The following is a 19,935-nucleotide window of genomic DNA, read 5'->3' as shown; positions in this document are numbered from 1 at the left end:
AAAAGATAATTCTTTTTATTTTTGAGACAGAGTTTCGCTTTTGCTGTCTAGGCTGGAGTGCAATAGCACGATTTCGGTTCACTGCAACCTCTGCCTCCCGGGTTCAAGCAATTCTCCTGTCTCAGCCTCTGGAGTAGCTCGGATTACAGGCGCACGCCACCACACCCGGCTAATATTTTGTATTTTTTGTAGAGACGAGGTTTCACCATGTTAGTCAGGTTGGTCTCCAACTCCTGACCTCAGGTGATCCAACCGCCTTGGCCTTCCTAAGTGCTGGGATTATAGGTGGGAGCCACCATCCCCGGCCAAAAGATAATTCTTATCCCACTCTTTTATATCCCATCCCACATAGACAGACTGTTTTTTTTTCCTTCTTCTGTTTTGAACACTAAATTTTAATCTCCTGAGGGGGTGCACTGTTCCTGGAGGTACTGTAATACCAGGTCGATGCGTGAAGTGAACAAGCAAGCTCCTATTCTGTCTTCCTGCTCCCCAAATCCATTTAATATATTGGCCTCGGATAGAAAATATGTCAGATATTAAACTGTTAAGAACAGATCCTACACTTGATCTTAGCCAAAAGGCAGAGAAGCGATAAACACTTTTAAAAGCACACTTCACCTACAGATTTCCATGGAAACCAACCAAAGGGAAATTAGAGAGGCATCGCTGTGCCATTTCTATGCTAATTAATGTCTGATTTTCATTAGGCCAGCGTTATTTTTCCTCCAAGGTCTTAGTGTTTATTACAGCAACAATTAACTCAGTAACAATTCCTCCAGGATAGTTTTATTTAAATATTATTAACTTACATACTTCACCCAACTGCTTTCAAAATTGTTGTCTTTTATGGTGTTAAACTACCATCTTTAAAATCTTGGCTCTAGCTCTGCATCACGAAAGGTCAGTCTCTGTGAAGAGCCTGACCCCAGCAGGACAATGCCACGAAGGCATCTTTTTAATGTGATGCGCACGTTGCTGTACACCTTGGCTGCAAAGCAGAGGCTATGCTTTTAAAACGGCCAAGAGCCAGTTCGAGCCGTGTGGTGAATTATCAGTAACGCAACTTGGGCACGGAAGGATGCTTTCTCCCTCTTTAACACTAACAACAGAATAAAAAACCAAAAACTAAAAACCAAATCCAACAGACAACGAAACTGTCCGAGTGCCTAGGGAAAGCGCGCCAACTACATAAAGAAAAGTAGGGGGGGTACTAGGATTCAAAATCATTTCTCCAGGACGTACACCCTCCTGGACCTATCAAAATTAACTGCGCGCTTGATCGTAGCCAATAGGTACGGAGTTTCTGGTCCAGGGCCTCCCTGAAGACTGATAGACATTTACCTAGCCCAATGAAGTAATGTGACGCTAAAGAATCAACCAACACGTTTGGTAGGTGGGTGGAGTGTAGGCCAGGGGGTTGGCGGTGCCGTGTCATGGAGGCTCAGTCTCTGAGCAGCCATTGAAGGGGAAGGAACTGCGGGTGTGTGTGTGTGTATGTGTGTGTGTATGTGTGTGCGCGCGTGCGTGCGTGTGTGTGCGCGCGCTAGTGTGTGGACAAGGAGGTGGGGGCAGCCGAGTTAGAGTCCCAACTCTTGGACTCCATTTGCTATTCTCTTCTTTCTCCCCCACACCTATCTGGTGGTAGTGGGCGTTTATATTTGCGTTCCTTTTCATTCATTTCTAAATCTCTTAAAAATTTTGGGTTGGGGGTATTGGGGAGGGCAGGAAAAGGAAAAGAAGGAGAGTAGTAGCTGAAGAGCAAGAGGAGGACATGGAGATGAAGAAGAAGATTAACCTGGAGTTAAGGAACAGATCCCCGGAGGAGGTGAGATGACTCAGCCCCCACCCCTTCCCCATCAGTCCTGTATTCTGAGGATCGGATTTCTGGTGGTCCTGGGTGGGTGTGCGGGGATGGAGTAATAAGTTAGCCCCCACCCCCCGGGTTAGGGTTGGGGAAATGTTTAATTTTAAGTTTTAAATCATTAAAATCTTCTACTTAAAATGGCGAAGGGTTGAAGTTTCTAGGGGCGTTTTTGTGTGTGCATGGGGGCTTAACTCCTTTCGGCTTTCATCGAGTCGGGCGTCCTGGCCTCGTGGGGGCGGGAAGCGGGCTGGTGGGGGCGCTCCGCCGCTTCGCTCCTGGCACTCCTCCTCCTGGGGGCCGGCGGCGTGGGCGCGACCCCCCAGTCCCACTCGGCCCCTGCCGCAGCCATAGGCGCCTGAGAAGTTAGTCCAACTTTTCTGCAGTGCGGCCAACTCATCTTTTTAGGGGGTGGGCTCCCCCGGCCTCGAGGCCCTGGGCGTCCGACGTTGCGACGGGCGCGGGCTGGGGTCGCTTGCAGAGTCCGCGCATTCTCTGCTCCGGCGGCGCCCGCTCCTTCGGGAAGCCGCGCGCGCCGCCCTCTGCCCTTCGCCCGGCGGAATCTGGGTCAGCGGCGGGTTCTCCGACCGCGGGTGAGTTTGGGGACTCGTCGCAGTGACCGGAGGTGGGGAGGGGACGGGAGGCGTAATCCGCTTCTTCCCCCGCCGTGTAACGATATGTGGCACGTCGTGTGGCCGCAACTCTGAATTTGATCCCTGGAGACGGTTTCACAAAACTCAACATAAGGGACGTAGTAGTTTCGTGCTTTAAAGATGGGTTCGCCGAAACTAAATGATGCGCTCTCACTGCTGTCGCCTTAAAGAGACGGGGTTGGGAGGGGCCACGTGAGGCGGGGTCGCGGTCAACTTTTCGGGGGTCGGGCAAGAGGCGTTTCCGCCTCCTTTTCGCGGTTGCCTCCTCGGCCTCACCTACCCAGGGCGAAGGCGCGAGGACAACGCGGGTTGGGAGGCGACCCCTTTTTTCCTTGGGGAGTCCCCGCCCCGTGTGGGGTTTCCCGTCAGTAGGAGCGGCACGTCGCGAGAGCAGGGCTGGTGGCCAGCGGGGAGCCTCGCAGAGGAAAGCATCAGTCTTGCTGAAATAAGCCTAGAATTGGAATGTAAGGGAGTTGTCTGTAGCTGGATCGACCTATCGATAGAAGGATATAACGGGTGGTGTCTGTGCAGATCGGCATAGAGGATGAGCAGGGTCTGTCTGGGCTTTCGCGTCCGGCGTGTGGAGTAGCAACTGAGACTTTTTTTTTTTTAAGTGCCTGTTTTCTGAAATTGGCAGGGAGAGGAAACAGTTGCTTGCTATCAGGGTCATCCTGGAGAGAACTTGAAGTTTCTAGAGCTTATTCTTAGAGGCTTCAGGAAAAAAAAAAAAACAAACTTTCAAAGCTGTCTCTCACAAGCACACGTTTAGAATACTTTTTGGTGGTTTGGGTTGGAAAATTGAATCCCGCCCGCGCCTCCCCCGCCAGGATTCTTTCACTTAGTGATTGTAGTAATTTCTTTGCGAGTTTTGGGGAGCGCAAGACGTTGCCTTTTTTCAACTTCTTCCGCTGTGTTGTAATAACGGTCTCTTATATTTATATAGACAGTTTACAAAGCACTTATCCCGTTTGTTATTTACTTTCCTCCTTACATACTTGTAAGGTGGATTGTGTTGTTCTAGAATCCAAATTAGCAGACAGTCTCAGGGCAGTGAAATGATTTACACAAGTGGAGGAACTGGTTTTCTGACACCAAATCTAGTAGCTCCCACTCCTCAGCTAAACGGGGAGTCTGAAGACAGAACCAGTTCACAGCCCTGCGGCAAACCAACTGTGACTCTAGGCAAGCCATTCTTGATCTCCGGGCCATAGTTTCCTCTTCTCCAAAACGGAGCTCAAGATGCTCTCTCTGGCCACAGAAATAATTATGTCAAAATCATATTCAAATAGAGAAGGTGGCATTCCTTGTTGCCAAATTTTAGCCCTCGGATACCTCAAACAGGTTTTCACATTGAGTATAGAGAACCAGGATCTTTGACCTTTACCTTAAAGATTAAGTCCATTCAGGCCCACACCAGGAAGTTTGTTACTACAACTCTTACCTAATAGGGAATTCAGCCCCACTCCTTGAGGAATGGGGAAAAGTGCACAGAAATGCTATTATTCCAGAGTGGTAGGGAGAAGTAACATTTTGTTAAGAATGTATTGTTCTGGGTGATACTGTTTGGCCTGGATGTGAGAACAAATAACACCCTCTGGGCTGTTCCTAGAGGAGCTTTCTAACATTTCTTCATGAAGGATAAGGAGGTTTTTTTGAGTTATGATGCTTTTATCAACCAAAGAGAAGGAGGTTTAAACTGAAAAAGTGATTAAGCAGTTTCTTCTCTTTGTAGGTTTTTTTTTTTTTTTTTTGAGGTAGAGTCTCGATCTGTTGCCCAAGCTGCCCAAGCTGGAGTGCAATGGTGCGGCCTTGGCTCACTGCAACCTCCGCTGCCTGGGTTCAAGTGATTCTCCTGCCTCAGCCTCCCGACTAGCTGGGATTACAGGTGTCCACCATCACGCCCGGCTGATTTTTGTGTTTTTAGTAGGGACGGGGTTTCACTATGTTGGCCAGGCTTGTCTTGATCTCCTAACCTCAAGTGATCCACCTGCCTCAGCTTCCCAAAGTACTGGGATTACAGGCGTGAGCCCCCGCGCCTGGCACTCTTTGTAGGTTTTAGGGCAGCTCACTTGAATCTTTTCCTGGTAGCTCAGGTACCCGCTCCTTGCATAAATATATTCTCTGATGTTGAGGGTCCTCCTTATCAGGGTCAGAAACAGGTTTCACATGGGAACTTCTTCAAAGTTTGTTTCTTATGCATCAGTGATTTGAAGCAGGCATTGAACTTTAGTCCAAGTTTAAATTTAAAAAATGGCCAGGTGAGGTGGCTCATCCCTGTAATCCCAGCACTTTGGGAGGTCGAGGGGGGCAGATCACCTGAGGTCAGGAGTTCAAGACTAGCCTGGCCAATATGGTGAAACCCTGTCTCTACTAAAAATACAAAAAAATTAGCCGGGAGTGGTGGCATGCGCCTGTAATCCCAGCTACTCGAGAGGCTGAGACAGGAGAATTGCTTGGACCCAGGAGGCGGAGGTTACAGTGAGCCGAGATCGTGCCATTGCACTCCAGCCTGGGTAACAGAGCAAGACTCCATCTCAAAAAAAAAAAGAAAAAAAGAAATTTAAAAGATTACTTATAGTGATGACTTTAGATTGTATATCAGTTTTGGGGGGAAATGAAAAGGATCTGTGTAAGGGGATTGGTGGGGTTTCTGTTGTGTTGTGTTTAGTTTTAACTGATGGGCAATCAAACTGGAGATTGGTGGTTTTAATAGTTAGATTTCCAAAGTGTCAAGACCCAGGTCTCTACCTAAACAGATTACAAACTAAAGAATCATTAATTAATGTTTTCCCTCTTACAGGTGACAGAGTTAGTCCTTGATAATTGCCTGTGTGTCAATGGGGAAATTGAAGGCCTGAATGATACTTTCAAAGAACTAGAATTTCTGAGTATGGCTAATGTGGAACTAAGTTCACTGGCCCGGCTTCCCAGCTTAAATAAACTTCGAAAAGTAAGTTGGCATTTACGTGAAGCATCATGATTTCAGTGCCACGACTATTATGTCTAGTGTTTGGCCAAATGGAATGACCTGCTTGCTAATTAGAAGTTTTTAAGTTTCTAGAGATAAGAAAAAGTTATATAGGATTTTGAGAATCAGCTCTAATACTGCTTTTATAAATTTATTTATTTATTTATTTTTGAGACAGGGTCTTACTCTGTCGCCCAGGCTGGAGTGCTGTGGTGAGATCTTGGCTCATTGCAACCTCTGCCTCCCGAGCTCAAGCATCCTCCCACCTCAGCCTCCCGAGTAGCTGAGACTACAGGCATGCGTCATCACACCTGGCTAATTTTTGTATTTTTTGCAGAGACAGGGTTTCACCATGTTGTCCAGACCGGTTTCAAATTCCTGGGCTCCAGTCATCTTCCTGCCTTGGCCTCCCACAGTGCTGGGATTAGAGGAGTGAGCCTCTGTGCCCGGCCTAGAAATTTAAATCTAATAGTGGAATTGCCTTATAATATGAATTTGGATTTAATATATACCAAATATTATTCTGTACATCATGAAATCCAAATGTAGTACAACTAGAATCCAAGCTGGGTTAAAAGCCCATTATGTAGGTGTTCTAATATATTATTTGGCAGATGTAGAAAGGAATTTGGAAATTAATGATCTATAGTGATAGTTTCTTGAAGCCAGAGAGAATGACAGTTTTTTTTTCTTCAAATTGATATACTTTAAAAATCTTTGATATGCCAGGCGCGGTGGCTCATGCCCGTAATCCCAGCACTTTGGGAGGCCGAGGCGGGCGGATCACCTGAGGTCAGGAGTTTGAGACTAGCCTGGCCAACATGGTGAAACCCCATCTGTACCAAAAATACAAAAATTAGCTGGGTGTGCTGGTGGGCACCTGTAATCCCAGCTACTTGGGAGGCTGAGGCAGGAGAATTTGCTTGAACCCAGGAGGCGGAGGTTGCAGTGAGTGGAGATCACACCACTGCACTCCAGCCTGGGTGACAGAGTGAGACTACGTTTCAAAAAAAAAAAAAAAGTTTGATATGATACCTTTACCATTCTTTGTTTTCTACCTTTGTTGAATGTATAGTTGGAGCTTAGTGATAATATAATTTCTGGAGGCTTGGAAGTCCTGGCAGAGAAATGTCCAAATCTTACCTACCTCAATCTGAGTGGAAACAAAATAAAAGATCTCAGTACAGTAGAAGCTCTGGTAAGTGGAAAGGTTTTGTCTCTGGACTTGCTTTTTTTGGTTAAATTTTCTGAGATTTGTTTGTGTCTATTAATTTCTATTTAACTCTTAAAACTTATGAATTTTTTGTATGTTATGATCTGGGCAGTTACTGCTTTTGTTTCTTTTAGACTAAAATATTCAGATGAATTTAATTTTTTTTTTTTTTTTTGAGACAGAGTCTCACTCTGTCACCCAGGCTGGAGTGCAGTGGCACGATCTCGGCTCACTGCAAGCTCCGCCTCCCGGGTTCACGCCATTCTCCTGCCTCAGCCTCCCGAGTAGCTGGGACTACAGGCGCCCGCCACTACGCCCAGCTAATTTTTTGTATTTTTAGTAGAGACAGGGTTTCACCGCGTTAGCCAGGATGGTCTCGATCTCCTGACCTCGTGATCCGCCCGCCTCGGCCTCCCAAAGTGCTGGGATTACAGGCGTGAGCCACCGCGCCCAGCTATGAATTTTTAAATCAATGAGAAATTTATTTTATCATCAACTTCAGGAGTTGAATATCTGGTTTTAACATTTCCAGTATTTTTTTTTTTTTTTTTACCTTTTATTCTTTTTCCTTCCTTCTTGATTATTTTTTGAGTATTTTATTATTTGTCCCCTTCTTTCCTGGTTTGAGGGAAGGAAAAGAAAAAGTGACATGCTGAAAATTATTGCTCTGATTTTGAAAAAAGATCGGAGGCTGGGCACAGTGGTTTATGTCTGTAATCCCAGCACTTTGAGAGGCAGAGGTGGGAGGATCGCTTGAGTCCAGGAGTTTGAGACCAACCTGGGCAACATAGTGAGACCCTGTCTCTACAAAAAAAAAAAAAAAAAAAAAAAAATTAGCCAGGTGAGCTGGTTGTGCTTGATACAATAACCCTTCATTATAAAACTCGAAAAATACAAAAATCATTCTCAATTTCTAATATATTTGTTTTCTGGATCATAAATTAAAAAGAAATGATGTGGTTGGGCACGGTGGCTCGCGCCTGTAATCCCAGCACTTTGGGAGGCCAAGGTGAGCGGATCATGAGGTCAGGAGATCGAGACCATCCTGGCCAACATGGGAAAACCCTGTCTGTACTAAAAATACAAAAATTAGGCCGGGCGCGGTGGCTCACGCCTGTAATCCTAGCACTTCGGGAGGCCGAGGCAGGCAGATCACCTGAGGTTGGGAGTTTGAGACCAGCCTGACCAATGTGGAAACCTCGTCTCTAATAAAAATACAAAATTAGCTGCATGTGGAGGCGCGTGCCTGTAATCCCAGCGACTCGGGAGGCTGAGGCAGGAGAATTGCTTGAACCCCGGAGGCAGAGGTTGTGGTGAGCTGAGATCGTGCCATTGCACTCCAGCCTGGGCAACAAGAGCAAAAAGTCCATCTCAACAAAACAAAACAAAAACACAAAAATTAGCCGGGCATGGTGGCGCACACCTGTAGTCCCAGCTACTCGGGAGGCTGAGGCAAGAGAATTGCTTGAACCCAGGAGGCGGAGGTTGCAGTGAGCGGAGATCGCAGCTCTGAATTCCAGCTGGCAACAGAGCTAGACTCCGTCTCAAAAAAAAAAAGAAAAAAGAAATAACATGGTATTTTAAATCTTGAATGTAAGTTTTAACTTTACTTTTCCAGCAAAATCTTAAAAATTTGAAAAGTCTTGACCTGTTTAACTGTGAGATCACAAACCTGGAAGATTATAGAGAAAGTATTTTTGAACTGCTGCAGCAAATCACATACTTAGATGGATTTGATCAGGAGGATAATGAAGCACCGGACTCTGAAGAGGAGGATGATGAGGGTAATCATTCTTAATACTCATAAGTGTGTCATAATTATAGCCTCTGCTGTAGCTGTGCAAATTAGATTGGGCCTGGAAATTTAGGTGTGAAAAAAAAATCCACAACAAGATATTAGTAAGACAAGAAAAAATTAAAAACCCATAGCTCTAGCCAGTATTTCTTCTTTCAGATTTCCTATAGTTTCAGGGAATTTAATGACTATTATAACATGAAGCTCTGTGAAATTTTATATCTGTAGAAAGTTGTACACCCAGTAAAAGTAGCAACCTCTTAAATAGTATTTTTTTTTAAAGAACAACCACTTATAATAGCCAAAAAGTAGAAACTCAAATGTCTATCAACTGACGAACGGAATTTTTTTTTTTTTTTTTTTTAATGTTGAGATGGAGTTTTGCTCTTATTGCCCAGGCTAGAGTGCAGTGGTGCAATCTCGGCTCACTGCAACCTTCGCCTTCCGGTTTCAAGCAATTCTCCTGCCTCAGCCTCCCAAGTCGCTGGGATTACAGGTGCCCGCCACCACTCCCAGCTAATTTTTTTGTATTTTTAGTAGAGATGGAGTTTCACCATGTTGGTCAGGCTGGTCTCGAACTGCTGGCCTCGTGATCCACCTGCCTTGGCCTCCTAAAGTGCTGGGATTACCAGCGTGAGCCACTGCGCCCTAGCCCGATGAACAGATTTTAAAAATGTGGTTTATCTATACAGTGCAATATTATTCCACCATAAATATGAATGAAGTAGTGATACATGCCACATGAATGAACCTTGAAAATGTTCTTCTACGTGAAAGAAGAGAGACACAAAAGGCCATGTATTGTTTGACTTCATTTATATGGAAAGTTCATGGGAAGCCGAGGCAGGAGAATTGCTTGAACCCGGGAGGCGAAGGTTGCAGTGAGCTGAGATCGTGTCACTGCACTGTAGCCTGGGTGACAGAGTTAGACTCTGTCTCAAAAACAAAACAAAAAAACAAACAAAAAACTATATATATGGTTCAGAATAGGCAGAAACTTCAGGATAGGCAAATCCATTGAGACAGAAAGTAGATTATTGGTTGCTCGATGCTGGGGGAGACGAAAATGGGAGAGTGACTGCCTGTGGGTGTGGGATTTCTTTTTGAGGGATGAAAAATAATCTAGAATTATATTGTGAGTATAGTTTTAGGTAAGTGGATGACTAACAGATCAGATGACAGAATAGCTGTTAGTAATGGGATACTGCGCGTTATTATTGAGTGAAAACTTCTTCATTGTAAAAAGAAATTTGACGGATAAATACTGTTATAAAATGATGAAATGATAGATAAGCAGGTTTATTTTTTATTTTAGATTTAAGGGGGTACAAGTGCAAGTTTATTTTTATTTATTTATTTATTTATTTTTATTATTTTTTTTTAATTTTTTTTTTTTTTGAGACAGAGTCTTGCTCTGTCGCCCAGGCTGGAGTGCAGTGGCGCAATCTCGGCTCACTGCAAGCTCTGCCTCCCGGGTTCACGCCATTCTCCTGCCTCAGCCTCTCCGAGTAGCTGGGACTACAGGCGCCCACCACCACGTCCGGCTAGTTTTTTGTATTTTTTAGTGGAGACGGGGTTTCACCGTGGTCTCGATCTCCTGACCTCGTGATCCGCCCGCCTCGGCCTCCCAAAGTGCTGGGATTACAAGCGTGAGCCACCGTGCCCGGCGCAAGTTTATTCCATGGGTGTATTGCATGATGCTGAGGTTTGGTCTTCTGATCCTCTCACCCAAATAGTGAACGTAGTGCCTAATAGTTCTTCAGCCACCCTCCTTCCCCTCTTTTGAAGTTTCCAGTGTCTGTTCCCATCTTTATGTCCCTGTGTCCCCAGTGTTTAACTCCTGCTTATAAGAGTGAGCATGCAGTATTTGGTTTTTTGTTTCTGCATTAATCCACTTAGGATGATGGCCCCAGCTGTATCTATGTTGCTGCAAAGGACGTGATTTCATTCTTTCTTTATGGCTGTGTAGTATTCCATCATGTGTATGTTCTACATTTTCTTTATCCAGTCCACCATTGATGGGCACCTAGGTTGGTTCCATGTCTTTGATATTGTGAATAATGCTGTGGTGAACATACAAGTGCACATGTCTTTTTGGTAGAATGATTTGCTTTCCTTTGGGTATATACCCAGTAATGGGATTGCTGGGTTGAATGGTAGTTGTATTTTTAGTTCTTTGAGAAATTTCCAAACTGCTTTTCATAGTGGCTGAACTAATTTACATTCCCACCAACAGTGTATAAGCATTCCCTTTTCTCTGCAGCCTCTCCAGCATCTCACAATCAAAGTTTTGAAGTGTCCACAAAGTAAAACAAACTTTAGCACGTGTGATATTTTCATGAGAATCTAGATATATATTGGATACCAGTATTTGGAAGCCATACTTCTCGCATTTGGTTTGTAGGAATGACTAGGAATGTTGTGAAACAGAAATCTTAAAAAAAAAAAGTATCGCTCTGAGTTACTTTCCACCTATTGGCTTACAAATTTGAAGTGATTGGGCAAGGGTAAAAAGCATCAACATCCTAGGAAGAAACATTTACCCAGTCATTTACTCATCTTTAAATGATTTTTTAAAGATGGAGATGAAGATGATGAAGAGGAAGAGGAAAATGAAGCTGGTCCACCGGAAGGATATGAGGAAGAGGAAGAGGAAGAGGAGGATGAGGATGAGGATGAAGATGAAGATGAAGCAGGTTCAGAGTTGGGAGAGGGAGAAGAGGAAGTAGGTCTCTCATACTTAATGAAAGAAGAAATTCAGGTGAATACACACTTCTTACCTGCACTGAAAATTAATTTCTAGGCATAGGGCTAAGTACTATATAAAGTATGTTTTGTAGCAATCTGAGAGTTGTTTCTAAGTTGTGGGTGTGCGTATGTCTATCTACCTGTCTTTTTTTTCATTGTCCTCTAGCCCAAACTATATCCAGATAATCATAAACACCTATTGATTTTACCTCCCAGATAACTTTCAAATCTGTTATAGCCTCAATGGCATGGTATGGTGGAAACATTTTACAAATGTCCGTGAACCTCAATTCCTACATTTATAAAACAGATTAGGCCGGGCATGGTGGCTCACACCTGTAATCCCAGCACTTTTGGAGGCTGAGGCAAGTGGATCATGAGGTCAGGAGTTTGAGACCAGCCTGGACAACATGAGTGGGGAAACCCCGTATCTACTAAAAATACAAAAATTAGCTGGGCATGATGGCACACACCTGTAGTCCCAGCTAATCGTGAGACTGAGGCCGAGAATCACTTGAACTCAGGAGGCGGAGATTGCAGTGAGCTGAGATCGCGCCTCTGCACTCCAGCCTGGGCAACAGAGCAAGACTCTGTCTCAAAAAAAAAAAAAGCAGGTTATATCAACCTCATAGGATTAAGGATTTAACAAGATAATCTATGTAAAGAATATAGTCCCTGGCACATTATAGGCGCTCAAGAAAACTTGTTTCTTTCTCCTAATTATCTCTTGCTTATTCTTTTGTAGTAGCTTTCTAAATAGTCTCTCTGAATACAGCATCACCACTTAGGAGTATTCTCCACAGTGCTGCCTGTTTAGTCTAATGCAAATGTGATTATACATCAGCCTTCTTAAAACCCTTTAATGTTTCCCTCTAGCCCCCAAGACATACAAGGCCTTTCATTTCTGGCCTTTGCTTCCTTCTTCTTTTTTTTTTTTTTCACGCAGTCTCACTCTGTTGCCCAGGCTGGAGTGCAGTGGTGTGATCTTGACTCACTGCAACCTCTGCCTCCCAGGCTCAAGCAATCCTCTCACCTCAGCCTCCCAAGTAGCTGGGACTACAGGCACACGCCACCATGCCTGGCTAATTTTTGTATTTTTTGTAGAGACAGGGTTTCACCATGTTGGCCAGGCTGGTCTTGAACTCCTGACCTCAAATTATCCACCCACCTTGGCATCCCACAGTGCTGGGATTACAGGCGTGAGCCACTGTGCCCGGCCCCTGCTTTCTCCTCCAGCTTCGTCTCCCTTGATTCCAAATTAAATGATCACACCAAGCTATTTTACCTTTATGGCTGTGTATGAATATGTTGTTCACTCTATCTGAAATGAGCCTCTGATAAACTTTTTGTTTTTTGCTGAGTGAAGCTTGTGAAGTGCACTGATTTGATTTACAACTCCATGGAATTTTACATATGCATGTACTTGTGCAACCACCACCCAAATCATGCTTTGTGAATTCTTATCTTTACAAACCCAACTCTGCAGTTGCCTCATCATTGAAGTTTTCTATATTTTTTCTTAGGCAGTCACTCCTCCATCTGTTACCTCTGAATCGTGATCAGGCTTCTATTGCCTACAGACACTTGTAAAATCATTTGGCCACTTCCTGCTAAGTGGTGAGCTCCTTAAGGGGAGTGCCACTCACCTTTGTATCTCGGCATCTAGTACACTGACTGGTACGTGGTAGGCTCATGGGAAATGTCAGTTGACTAGAACAAGTTATCTGTAGCCCCTGGGAGTTTAGGTTAGTTATTTTCTCCTAATGTTAAATTGAATTTTATTTTAACAACTCATAATTTAAGCCAGGCGTGGTGGCTCACGCCTGTAATTCCAACACTTTGGGAGGCTGAGGTGGGTGGATCACCTGAGGTCAGGAGTTCGAAACCAGCCTGACCAACATGGAGAAACCTTATCTCTACTAAAAATAGAAAAAATTAGCTGGGCATGGTGGCATATGCCTGTAATCCCAGCTACTTGGGAGGCTGAGGTAGGAGAATTGCTTGAACCTGAGAGGCAGGGGTTGCAGTGAGCCGAGATTGCGCCATTGCAGTCCAGACTGGGTGATTAAGAGCGAAACTCCATCTCAAAAAAAAAAAAAAAAAAAACATAATTTAAAGCATTTTTTATTATTAAAAATGACATCTCTTATTTAGACTGGAAATTGTTAATATTTGTTCTAATGAGTTTTGCATTGGTTAGATACATAATATAAACGATCAATGACACATATTTTCTGATGAAATTAGTATGGAAAAAATAGGATTTATATTCATTTGGGGTCTTGGCGAGTTAGGAGCTATATATAATGAAGAACAGAACTCTAAGTGTTCTTTTTTTTTTTCTTTTTTGAGATGGAGTTTCGTTCTTGTCGCCCAGCCTGGAGTGGGTGGTGCGATCTTGGTTCACTGCCACCTCTGCCTCCTGGGTTCAAGCGATTCTCCTGCCTCACTGTCCTGAGTAGCTGGGATTACAGGTACCCACCACCACACCTGGCTAATTTTTTGTATTTTTAGTAGAGACAGGGTTTCACTGTGTTGGCCAGGCTGGTCTTGAACTCCTGACCTCAGGTGATCCACCCGCCTCAGCCTCCCAAAGTGCTGGGATTACAGGTGAGCCGCTGTGCCTGGCCCCACCTTTTCTTTTTTTAACGAACAAATTCTGCAACAAAAGCCACATTCAGTCTTCCCCTTTTTTTCTTGTCTTCCCTTCTTCAGTTTAGTCTGCAGTTTTTCCTGATTTTCATTGTGTTCCTTTTTATGCTTTTTCCTATCTCATCTATTCCTTTTGCTCCTTATAGCTTACTGGTATTCTGGTATGGAGATGCTTTATTTCAACTGAATGTATAAGAATGATTTCTGATTTGGGAGGCTGAGGCAGGCGGATCACCTGAGGTCGGGAGTTCGAGACCAGCCTGACCAACATGGAGAAACCCTGTCTCTACTAAAAATACAAAATTAGCCGGGCATGGTGGCACATGCCTGTAATCCCAGCTAATCGGGAGGCCGAGGCAGGAGAATCGCTTGAACCCGGGAGGCGGAGTTTGCGGTGAGCCGAGATCATGCCATTGCACTTCAGCCTGGGTGACAAGAGCGAAACTCTGTCTCAAAAAAAAAAAAAAGGAAAGAGAAAAAAAAAACTACAGATTTAGTTAGGTTTTGTTTGTTTGTTTGTTTGTTTGTTTTTTTGAGATGAAGCCTTGCTCTTGTCTCCCAAGCTGGAGTGCAATGGCACCATCAGCTCACTGAAACCTCTGCCTCCGAGGTTCATGCGATTCTCCTGCGTCAACCTCCCGAGTAGCTGGCATTACAGGCGCCTGCCACCATGCCCGGCTAGTTTTTGTATTCTTAGTAGAGATAGGATTTCACCATGTTGGCCATGCTTGTCTCAAACTCCTGACCTCAGGTCATCCGCCCGCCTCGGCCTCCCAAAGTACTGGGATTACAGGTGTGAGCCACTGTGCCCAGCCCTTTAGTTAGGTTTTGAAAAGGACCTTTATTAAGAATGGCAGAGGTTGTCAAAACACAGAATAACCATAGTTTCTTTGCTCTTGTTGGAATATATTACAAGAAAGAGTGAAAAATCCATATGATTTTTAAATTTTCAAACTGAATATTTGAATTTCAAGGATGAAGAAGATGATGATGACTATGTTGAAGAAGGGGAAGAAGAGGAAGAAGAGGGTGAGTTACATTAGCCATAAACAAATTCTAAAATTAAAGACATAGTCATTTTTTATATACTTTATTTATTTATTTATTTATGTTTCATACACTTGAAAGAATGAGCCTATAATGCCAATTTGTAGTGATCCCTTTGATTTTGCTTTATCATAGAGTGCCTTCAAAGTTAGAAAAGTTTTTTTTTTTTTTAGAGTAATTGTCTTAGGGCACTCATTAATTCATAACTCATAAACAGCTTATAACATTTATTTTAAAAACAAATGAAGAGATGAATGGAACCTTGAGCTCAATTTATTATTTTTATAGAGTCTCATTTTGGAGAGAGTGAAGCCTTATAAGAGAGGAGCAGTTGAACTCCAGATAATTAATGCTCTTTTTAGATTTGTTTTCTAGGCCTTTAAAAATTTATATATATATACACATATATATATTTTTGTTTGTTTGTTTGTTTGTTTGAAACAGGGTCTTACTTTGTTACCCAGGCTGGAGTGCAGTGATGCAATCACAACTCACTGCAGTCTCAATCTCCTTGGGCTCAGGTGATCCCCCCATCTCAGCCTCCCAAGTAGCTGGGACCACAGGCACGCACCATCACACCTGGCTAATTTCTGTATCTTTTTTTTTTTTTTTTTAGAGATGGGGTTTCGCCATATTGCCCAGGCTGTGTTGAACTCTGGGTTCAAGCGATCTGCCCACCCCAGCCTCCCAAAGTGCTGGGATTGTAGATGTGAGCCACCATGGCCAACCAATATTTTTATTTTATTTTATTTTATTTTATTTTATTTTATTTTATTTTATTTTTTTTGAGACGGAGTCTCGCTTTGTCGCTCAGGCTGGAGTGCAGTGGTGCAATCTCAGCTCACCACAAGCTCTGCCTCTCGGGTTCACACCATTCTGCCTCAGCCTCCTGAGTAGCTGGGACTACAGGCGCCCGCCACTGCGCCCAGCTGATTTTTTGTATTTTTAGTAGAGATGGGGTTTCACTGTGTTAGCCAGGTTGGTCTCGATCTCCTGACCTCGTGATCCACCCATCTCGGCCTCCCAAAGTGCTGGGATTACAGGCGTGAGCCACCACACCCGGCCTATTTTATTATATTTCATTTCATTTTATTGTTTTGAGACAGGGTCTCTGTCAGCAGTGAGTGCAGTGGGGCAATCGTAGCTCACTGCAGCCTCGACCTCCCAGGCTTAAGCAATCCTCCCACCTCAGCCTCTTCCAAAGTAGCTGAGACTACAGGTGCCCACCACCACACCTTGCTAATTTTTGTATTTTTTGTATAAACGGGGTCTCACTGTTGCCTGGGCTGGTCTTGAACTCCTGGGCCCAACTGATCCTCTTGCCTTGGCCTCCCAAAGTGCTAGGATTATAAATGTGAGCCACTGCACCCAGCCTCAAAATAATTTTTAAAATTTACTAACAATTGCATTGATGTCAAGCCCTTAGTTTCTTAATCTGTACTTCATGATATGGCCACAAGGGTGCATAGCAAACTGTAATTATGGATTTCTAAGCCTATTAAGTCTGTTTTCAACCTACTCAAATTTAAAGAAATTCAGAGAGGAAACTTGAAGTGTAATTTCCTTCCTTCCTTTCTTCCCTCCCTCCCTCCCTCCCTCCCTTCCTCCCTCCCTCCCTCCCTTCTTTCCTTCCTCCCACCCTCCTTTCTCCCCTCCCTCCCTCATTCCTTTCCTCCCTCCCTCCCTCCCTTCCTTCCTCTCTTCCTCTCTTAGCCTGCCCTCCCTCCCTCTTTTGATACAGTCTCACTGTGTCGCCCAGACTGGAGTGCAGTGGCACAATCTCGGCTCTCTGCAGCCTCTGCCTCCCGGGTTCAAATGATTCTCCTGCCCCAGCCTCCCAGGTGGCTGGGACTACAGGCACCTGCCACCACACCCAGCTAATTTTTATATTTTTAGTAGAGATGGAGGGTTTACCCTATTGGCCAGGCTGGTCTCCAACTCCTGACCTCAAGTGATCCGCCTGGCTTGGCCTCCCAAAGTATTGGAATTACTGGCGTGAGCCACCTTCCCTGGCCATTTTTCTTCTGCCATTAACTTTTTTTTTTTTTTGAAACAAAGTTTTGCTCGGTTGCCCAGGCTGGAGTGCAGTGGCGTGATCTTGGCTCACTGGTACTTCTGCCTTCCAGGTTCATGGAATTCTTCCTCAACCTCTGGAGTAGCTGAGATTACAGGCGCCCGCCACCATGCCTGGCCAATTTTTTGTATTTTTAGTAGAGATGGGGTTTCACCTTGTTGGCCAGACCTCAAGTGATCCATCCACCTCAGCCTCCCAAAGTGCTGGGATTACAGGTGTGAGCCACCGCGCTAGGCTCTGCCATTAACTTTTCACTAAGATTCAAAACTTTGTAATGTAACCAATCCTCATTTGTTAAAATTAAGCATTTTGCATTTTTCTTTCCACTCTTTAAGAAGAAGGAGGTCTTCGAGGGGAGAAGAGGAAACGAGATGCTGAAGATGATGGAGAGGAAGAAGATGACTAGATCATTCTAAGACCAGATTCTCTAATGTTTCTCGGTGTGCAATAGAGTGATCACATCTTTGTTTCTTCATGTACGATAGCTATCCTACAGAAGATAATGTGTAACTTTTTATAGGAAAAGTGTGGTTTTACTATTTTTGCCTTATCATTCCAAATAACTAGTCTGTTAATGATCATATTATATGTAGAGAAAAATTTTCATTGACTCCCATTGTGGAATTCCCTAGCAATTTATTTAGACTTAATTTTTTAAATTCAAGCTTACTGTATTAGTCATTTTTAGCCCATAATTAAAACGTGATCACTTTTACACAGGTGTAGTATGGTGCATTTCATTCCTTATTTATAAATTAACTGAAATTACAGTTTGCTATAATATAAAATGACAATAGTCTCTTGAGTGGTAAGTTGGTTATTTTTTTAGAGGTGATCCAGGGATCTTTAGTTTGAAGGCAGTCACCTTTTTTTTTTTTTTTTTTTTTTTTTTTTTTTTGACTAAGAGTGTTTGGTTGCTTTTTTGTCACAAGTAACTTGGAAAATAGAAACAGAATAGTAAAGGTTCTATTCAGCAACATAGTTCACGGATTTTGTGGAGGTTCTATCAGTAATATGTTTCATGCATTTAGTGGTGACTGATAAGATTTTATTTTTGAAGGAAAAATTGCTTATACTAAGTCCAGAGACATGCAGGTGAGCCCTTTTGTCAGGCTGCAAATCATGACATGTCGATGGTTGTTTATTTTGTTTTGTTTTTAGGTGTGCATTCTTTTTCTTCTTAGCAATTCCTTTATGATCACCTTCCCTTCTTGCTTCACTCCCTCCTGCTCTCTCAAAAGAAAGTTGGGAAACTTGTGAAACCCACGAAAACCTTTAGTCTTATACCTCAACTACCTTTCAGTCCTGTCTGGGTTTTAAATAAGTGAAGTGGAAGAAATTGAGTATTTTCTGACATAAGAATATATTATCAATACAGTTTTATGCAGTAAGCTCTGCTTACCATAAATGTTTCTTGGTTGACAACATCTAAGACAATATTAGTAGGATGAAGAAAGAAAAGCAGTGGTGCTTTTGGAAGCAGTGTTAGTGTTCCTCAAAAGTCAGAACATTTGCCTGTTGATATATTAATAAGACATTAAAGTCAAATTTTAATGTTGGACTCTCAAATGATTTGTATACCACTCTACAAAGTATTTCTAACCTTTAATTCCCAGTTTTAAAGCAGATATAATAATAACATTTAATTGGACTATACTAGGCAGCTGGAAAAGTATTTGAAACTAAATCGACATTAAAATTAAGATTTGTTTTCAAGTGGATGTCCATTAAAAGTAGAAAAATATTTGGGATAAGTGAGTGTGTGTTTCCTTACATGGCTACTAAATAAAATATAATGAGTATACAAGTATATCTCCTCTTTTGCTATGGAGGCTCCATGTTCAAGGCAATGGCTTTTTAAATCTTGGTATCTAAAATTTTTTCCCTTTGTTTTGAATATTTGTAAGTTTTTAAAAAGTTAGTGTCAGCAAATTAATTGAAGTTATGAGTTATGCTTCTATACTGGGACATATTTAAATACTGAGTATAGTACTGCTGCTACTACTTCTACAATGTAAAATGTATGACTTGGTGTTTTAAAGTAAAAATTATGATGTTACTTGTGGAGAAACTAAAAATGTTATACAACTGATTGAAATAAAACCCTTGGGATAAGTTTAGTGAGGGGATTGGAATACCCAAAAAACTAACATTTTTCTTCTGCTTTTAAAAACTGAAATTCCCTGTTCTAGTTCCTAACAATTCTCATTACATACTATGCCAGATTACAAGATACTTATTTTTAAAATGAAATCTATATATTGACTTTCTTATCAATCATCTTACTGTGCAATCAAAATTAGAGTACTTTGGTTTGAAAACAACACTTAGAGCCTCCAGGTAACTTTTAAGACTTATTTAGCTTTGTGGGTGGTATTTTCATGCAAATAAGTAAGGGTGGGTTTTATATTTTGTAGAAGTTTTTGGTCCTATTTTAATGCTCTTTGTATGGCAGTATGTATATAGTGTGTTAAGTTCCTCAAGAATCTCCTTAAAAACTTTGAAGTTAATACTTTTGTGCAACTGTGTTTTGAATAAAGCCATGACAGTGTTAAAAACAAACAAAAAAATTTGCAGTACTCCTGATTATTCTTTTATTGTTTTTGACTGTTCCCTGTTTTTTTCCGTGACTGCTGTAACTTAAAGTTTTTGAAACTGAATTGCTTCAAATAAATTGAAGATTTGTTATAATGATTAGTTTCAGTGTATAACATTCACTTTTTCAACAATACCATTAGCGGCTTTGATGGTCTTTTTAAAAACTAACAGCTTGAAAGTTAACTGATTTAAATACTTGGATGTGATATAAGGCATTACAATTTATTTATTTATTTTTTGAGATGGAATATTGCTCTGTCGCCAGGCTGGAGTGCAATAGCACGATCTCGACTCACTGCAATGTCTGCCTCCCGGGTTCAAGC

At 42.6% G+C, this 19,935-nt stretch overlaps 1 protein-coding gene and 1 non-coding gene across 5 annotated transcripts; one reads left to right on the top strand and one right to left on the bottom strand.

Moving 5' to 3' along the window:
* Positions 1-406: 406 nt before the first annotated feature.
* On the bottom strand, positions 407-596 carry LOC134734929 (U2 spliceosomal RNA). Its single transcript, XR_010117810.1, has one exon. It is a non-coding gene; the product is annotated as a U2 spliceosomal RNA (small nuclear RNA).
* A 787-nt stretch (positions 597-1,383) lies between these two features.
* Positions 1,384-19,705, top strand: ANP32E (acidic nuclear phosphoprotein 32 family member E). Of its 4 annotated transcripts, none has more exons than XM_063626149.1 (7): positions 1,384-1,828; positions 5,318-5,467; positions 6,561-6,683; positions 8,317-8,482; positions 11,073-11,254; positions 14,868-14,922; positions 17,350-19,705. In XM_063626149.1, the coding sequence occupies exons 1-7, from the start codon at positions 1,775-1,777 to the stop codon at positions 17,418-17,420; spliced, it is 801 nt and encodes a 266-aa protein (XP_063482219.1). In that variant the 5' UTR covers positions 1,384-1,774; the 3' UTR covers positions 17,421-19,705. The 4 variants fall into 4 exon arrangements, with proteins under 4 accessions (XP_063482219.1, XP_063482220.1, XP_063482222.1 ...); XM_063626150.1 differs by having other exon boundaries at positions 1,408-1,828; positions 17,353-19,705; XM_063626152.1 differs by lacking the exon at positions 6,561-6,683 and having other exon boundaries at positions 1,408-1,828; positions 17,353-19,705.
* Positions 19,706-19,935: the final 230 nt, after the last annotated feature.

This window comes from Symphalangus syndactylus, chromosome 12 (genome assembly GCF_028878055.3).
Source record: "Symphalangus syndactylus isolate Jambi chromosome 12, NHGRI_mSymSyn1-v2.1_pri, whole genome shotgun sequence".
Classification (NCBI taxonomy): domain Eukaryota; kingdom Metazoa; phylum Chordata; class Mammalia; order Primates; family Hylobatidae; genus Symphalangus; species Symphalangus syndactylus.
This window is presented reverse-complemented; position numbering and strand designations above follow the sequence as displayed.

Excerpts from the sequence above, each read along its gene's own strand:
- ANP32E (XM_063626149.1), top strand. The coding sequence starts at position 1,775 with ATGGAGATGAAGAAGAAGATTAACCTGGAGTTAAGGAACAGATCCCCG. Across the intron at positions 6,684-8,316 it reads TCAGTACAGTAGAAGCTCTG|CAAAATCTTAAAAATTTGAA; the intron begins GTAAGTGGAAAG and ends TTACTTTTCCAG. Across the intron at positions 14,923-17,349 it reads GGAAGAAGAGGAAGAAGAGG|AAGAAGGAGGTCTTCGAGGG; the intron begins GTGAGTTACATT and ends CCACTCTTTAAG.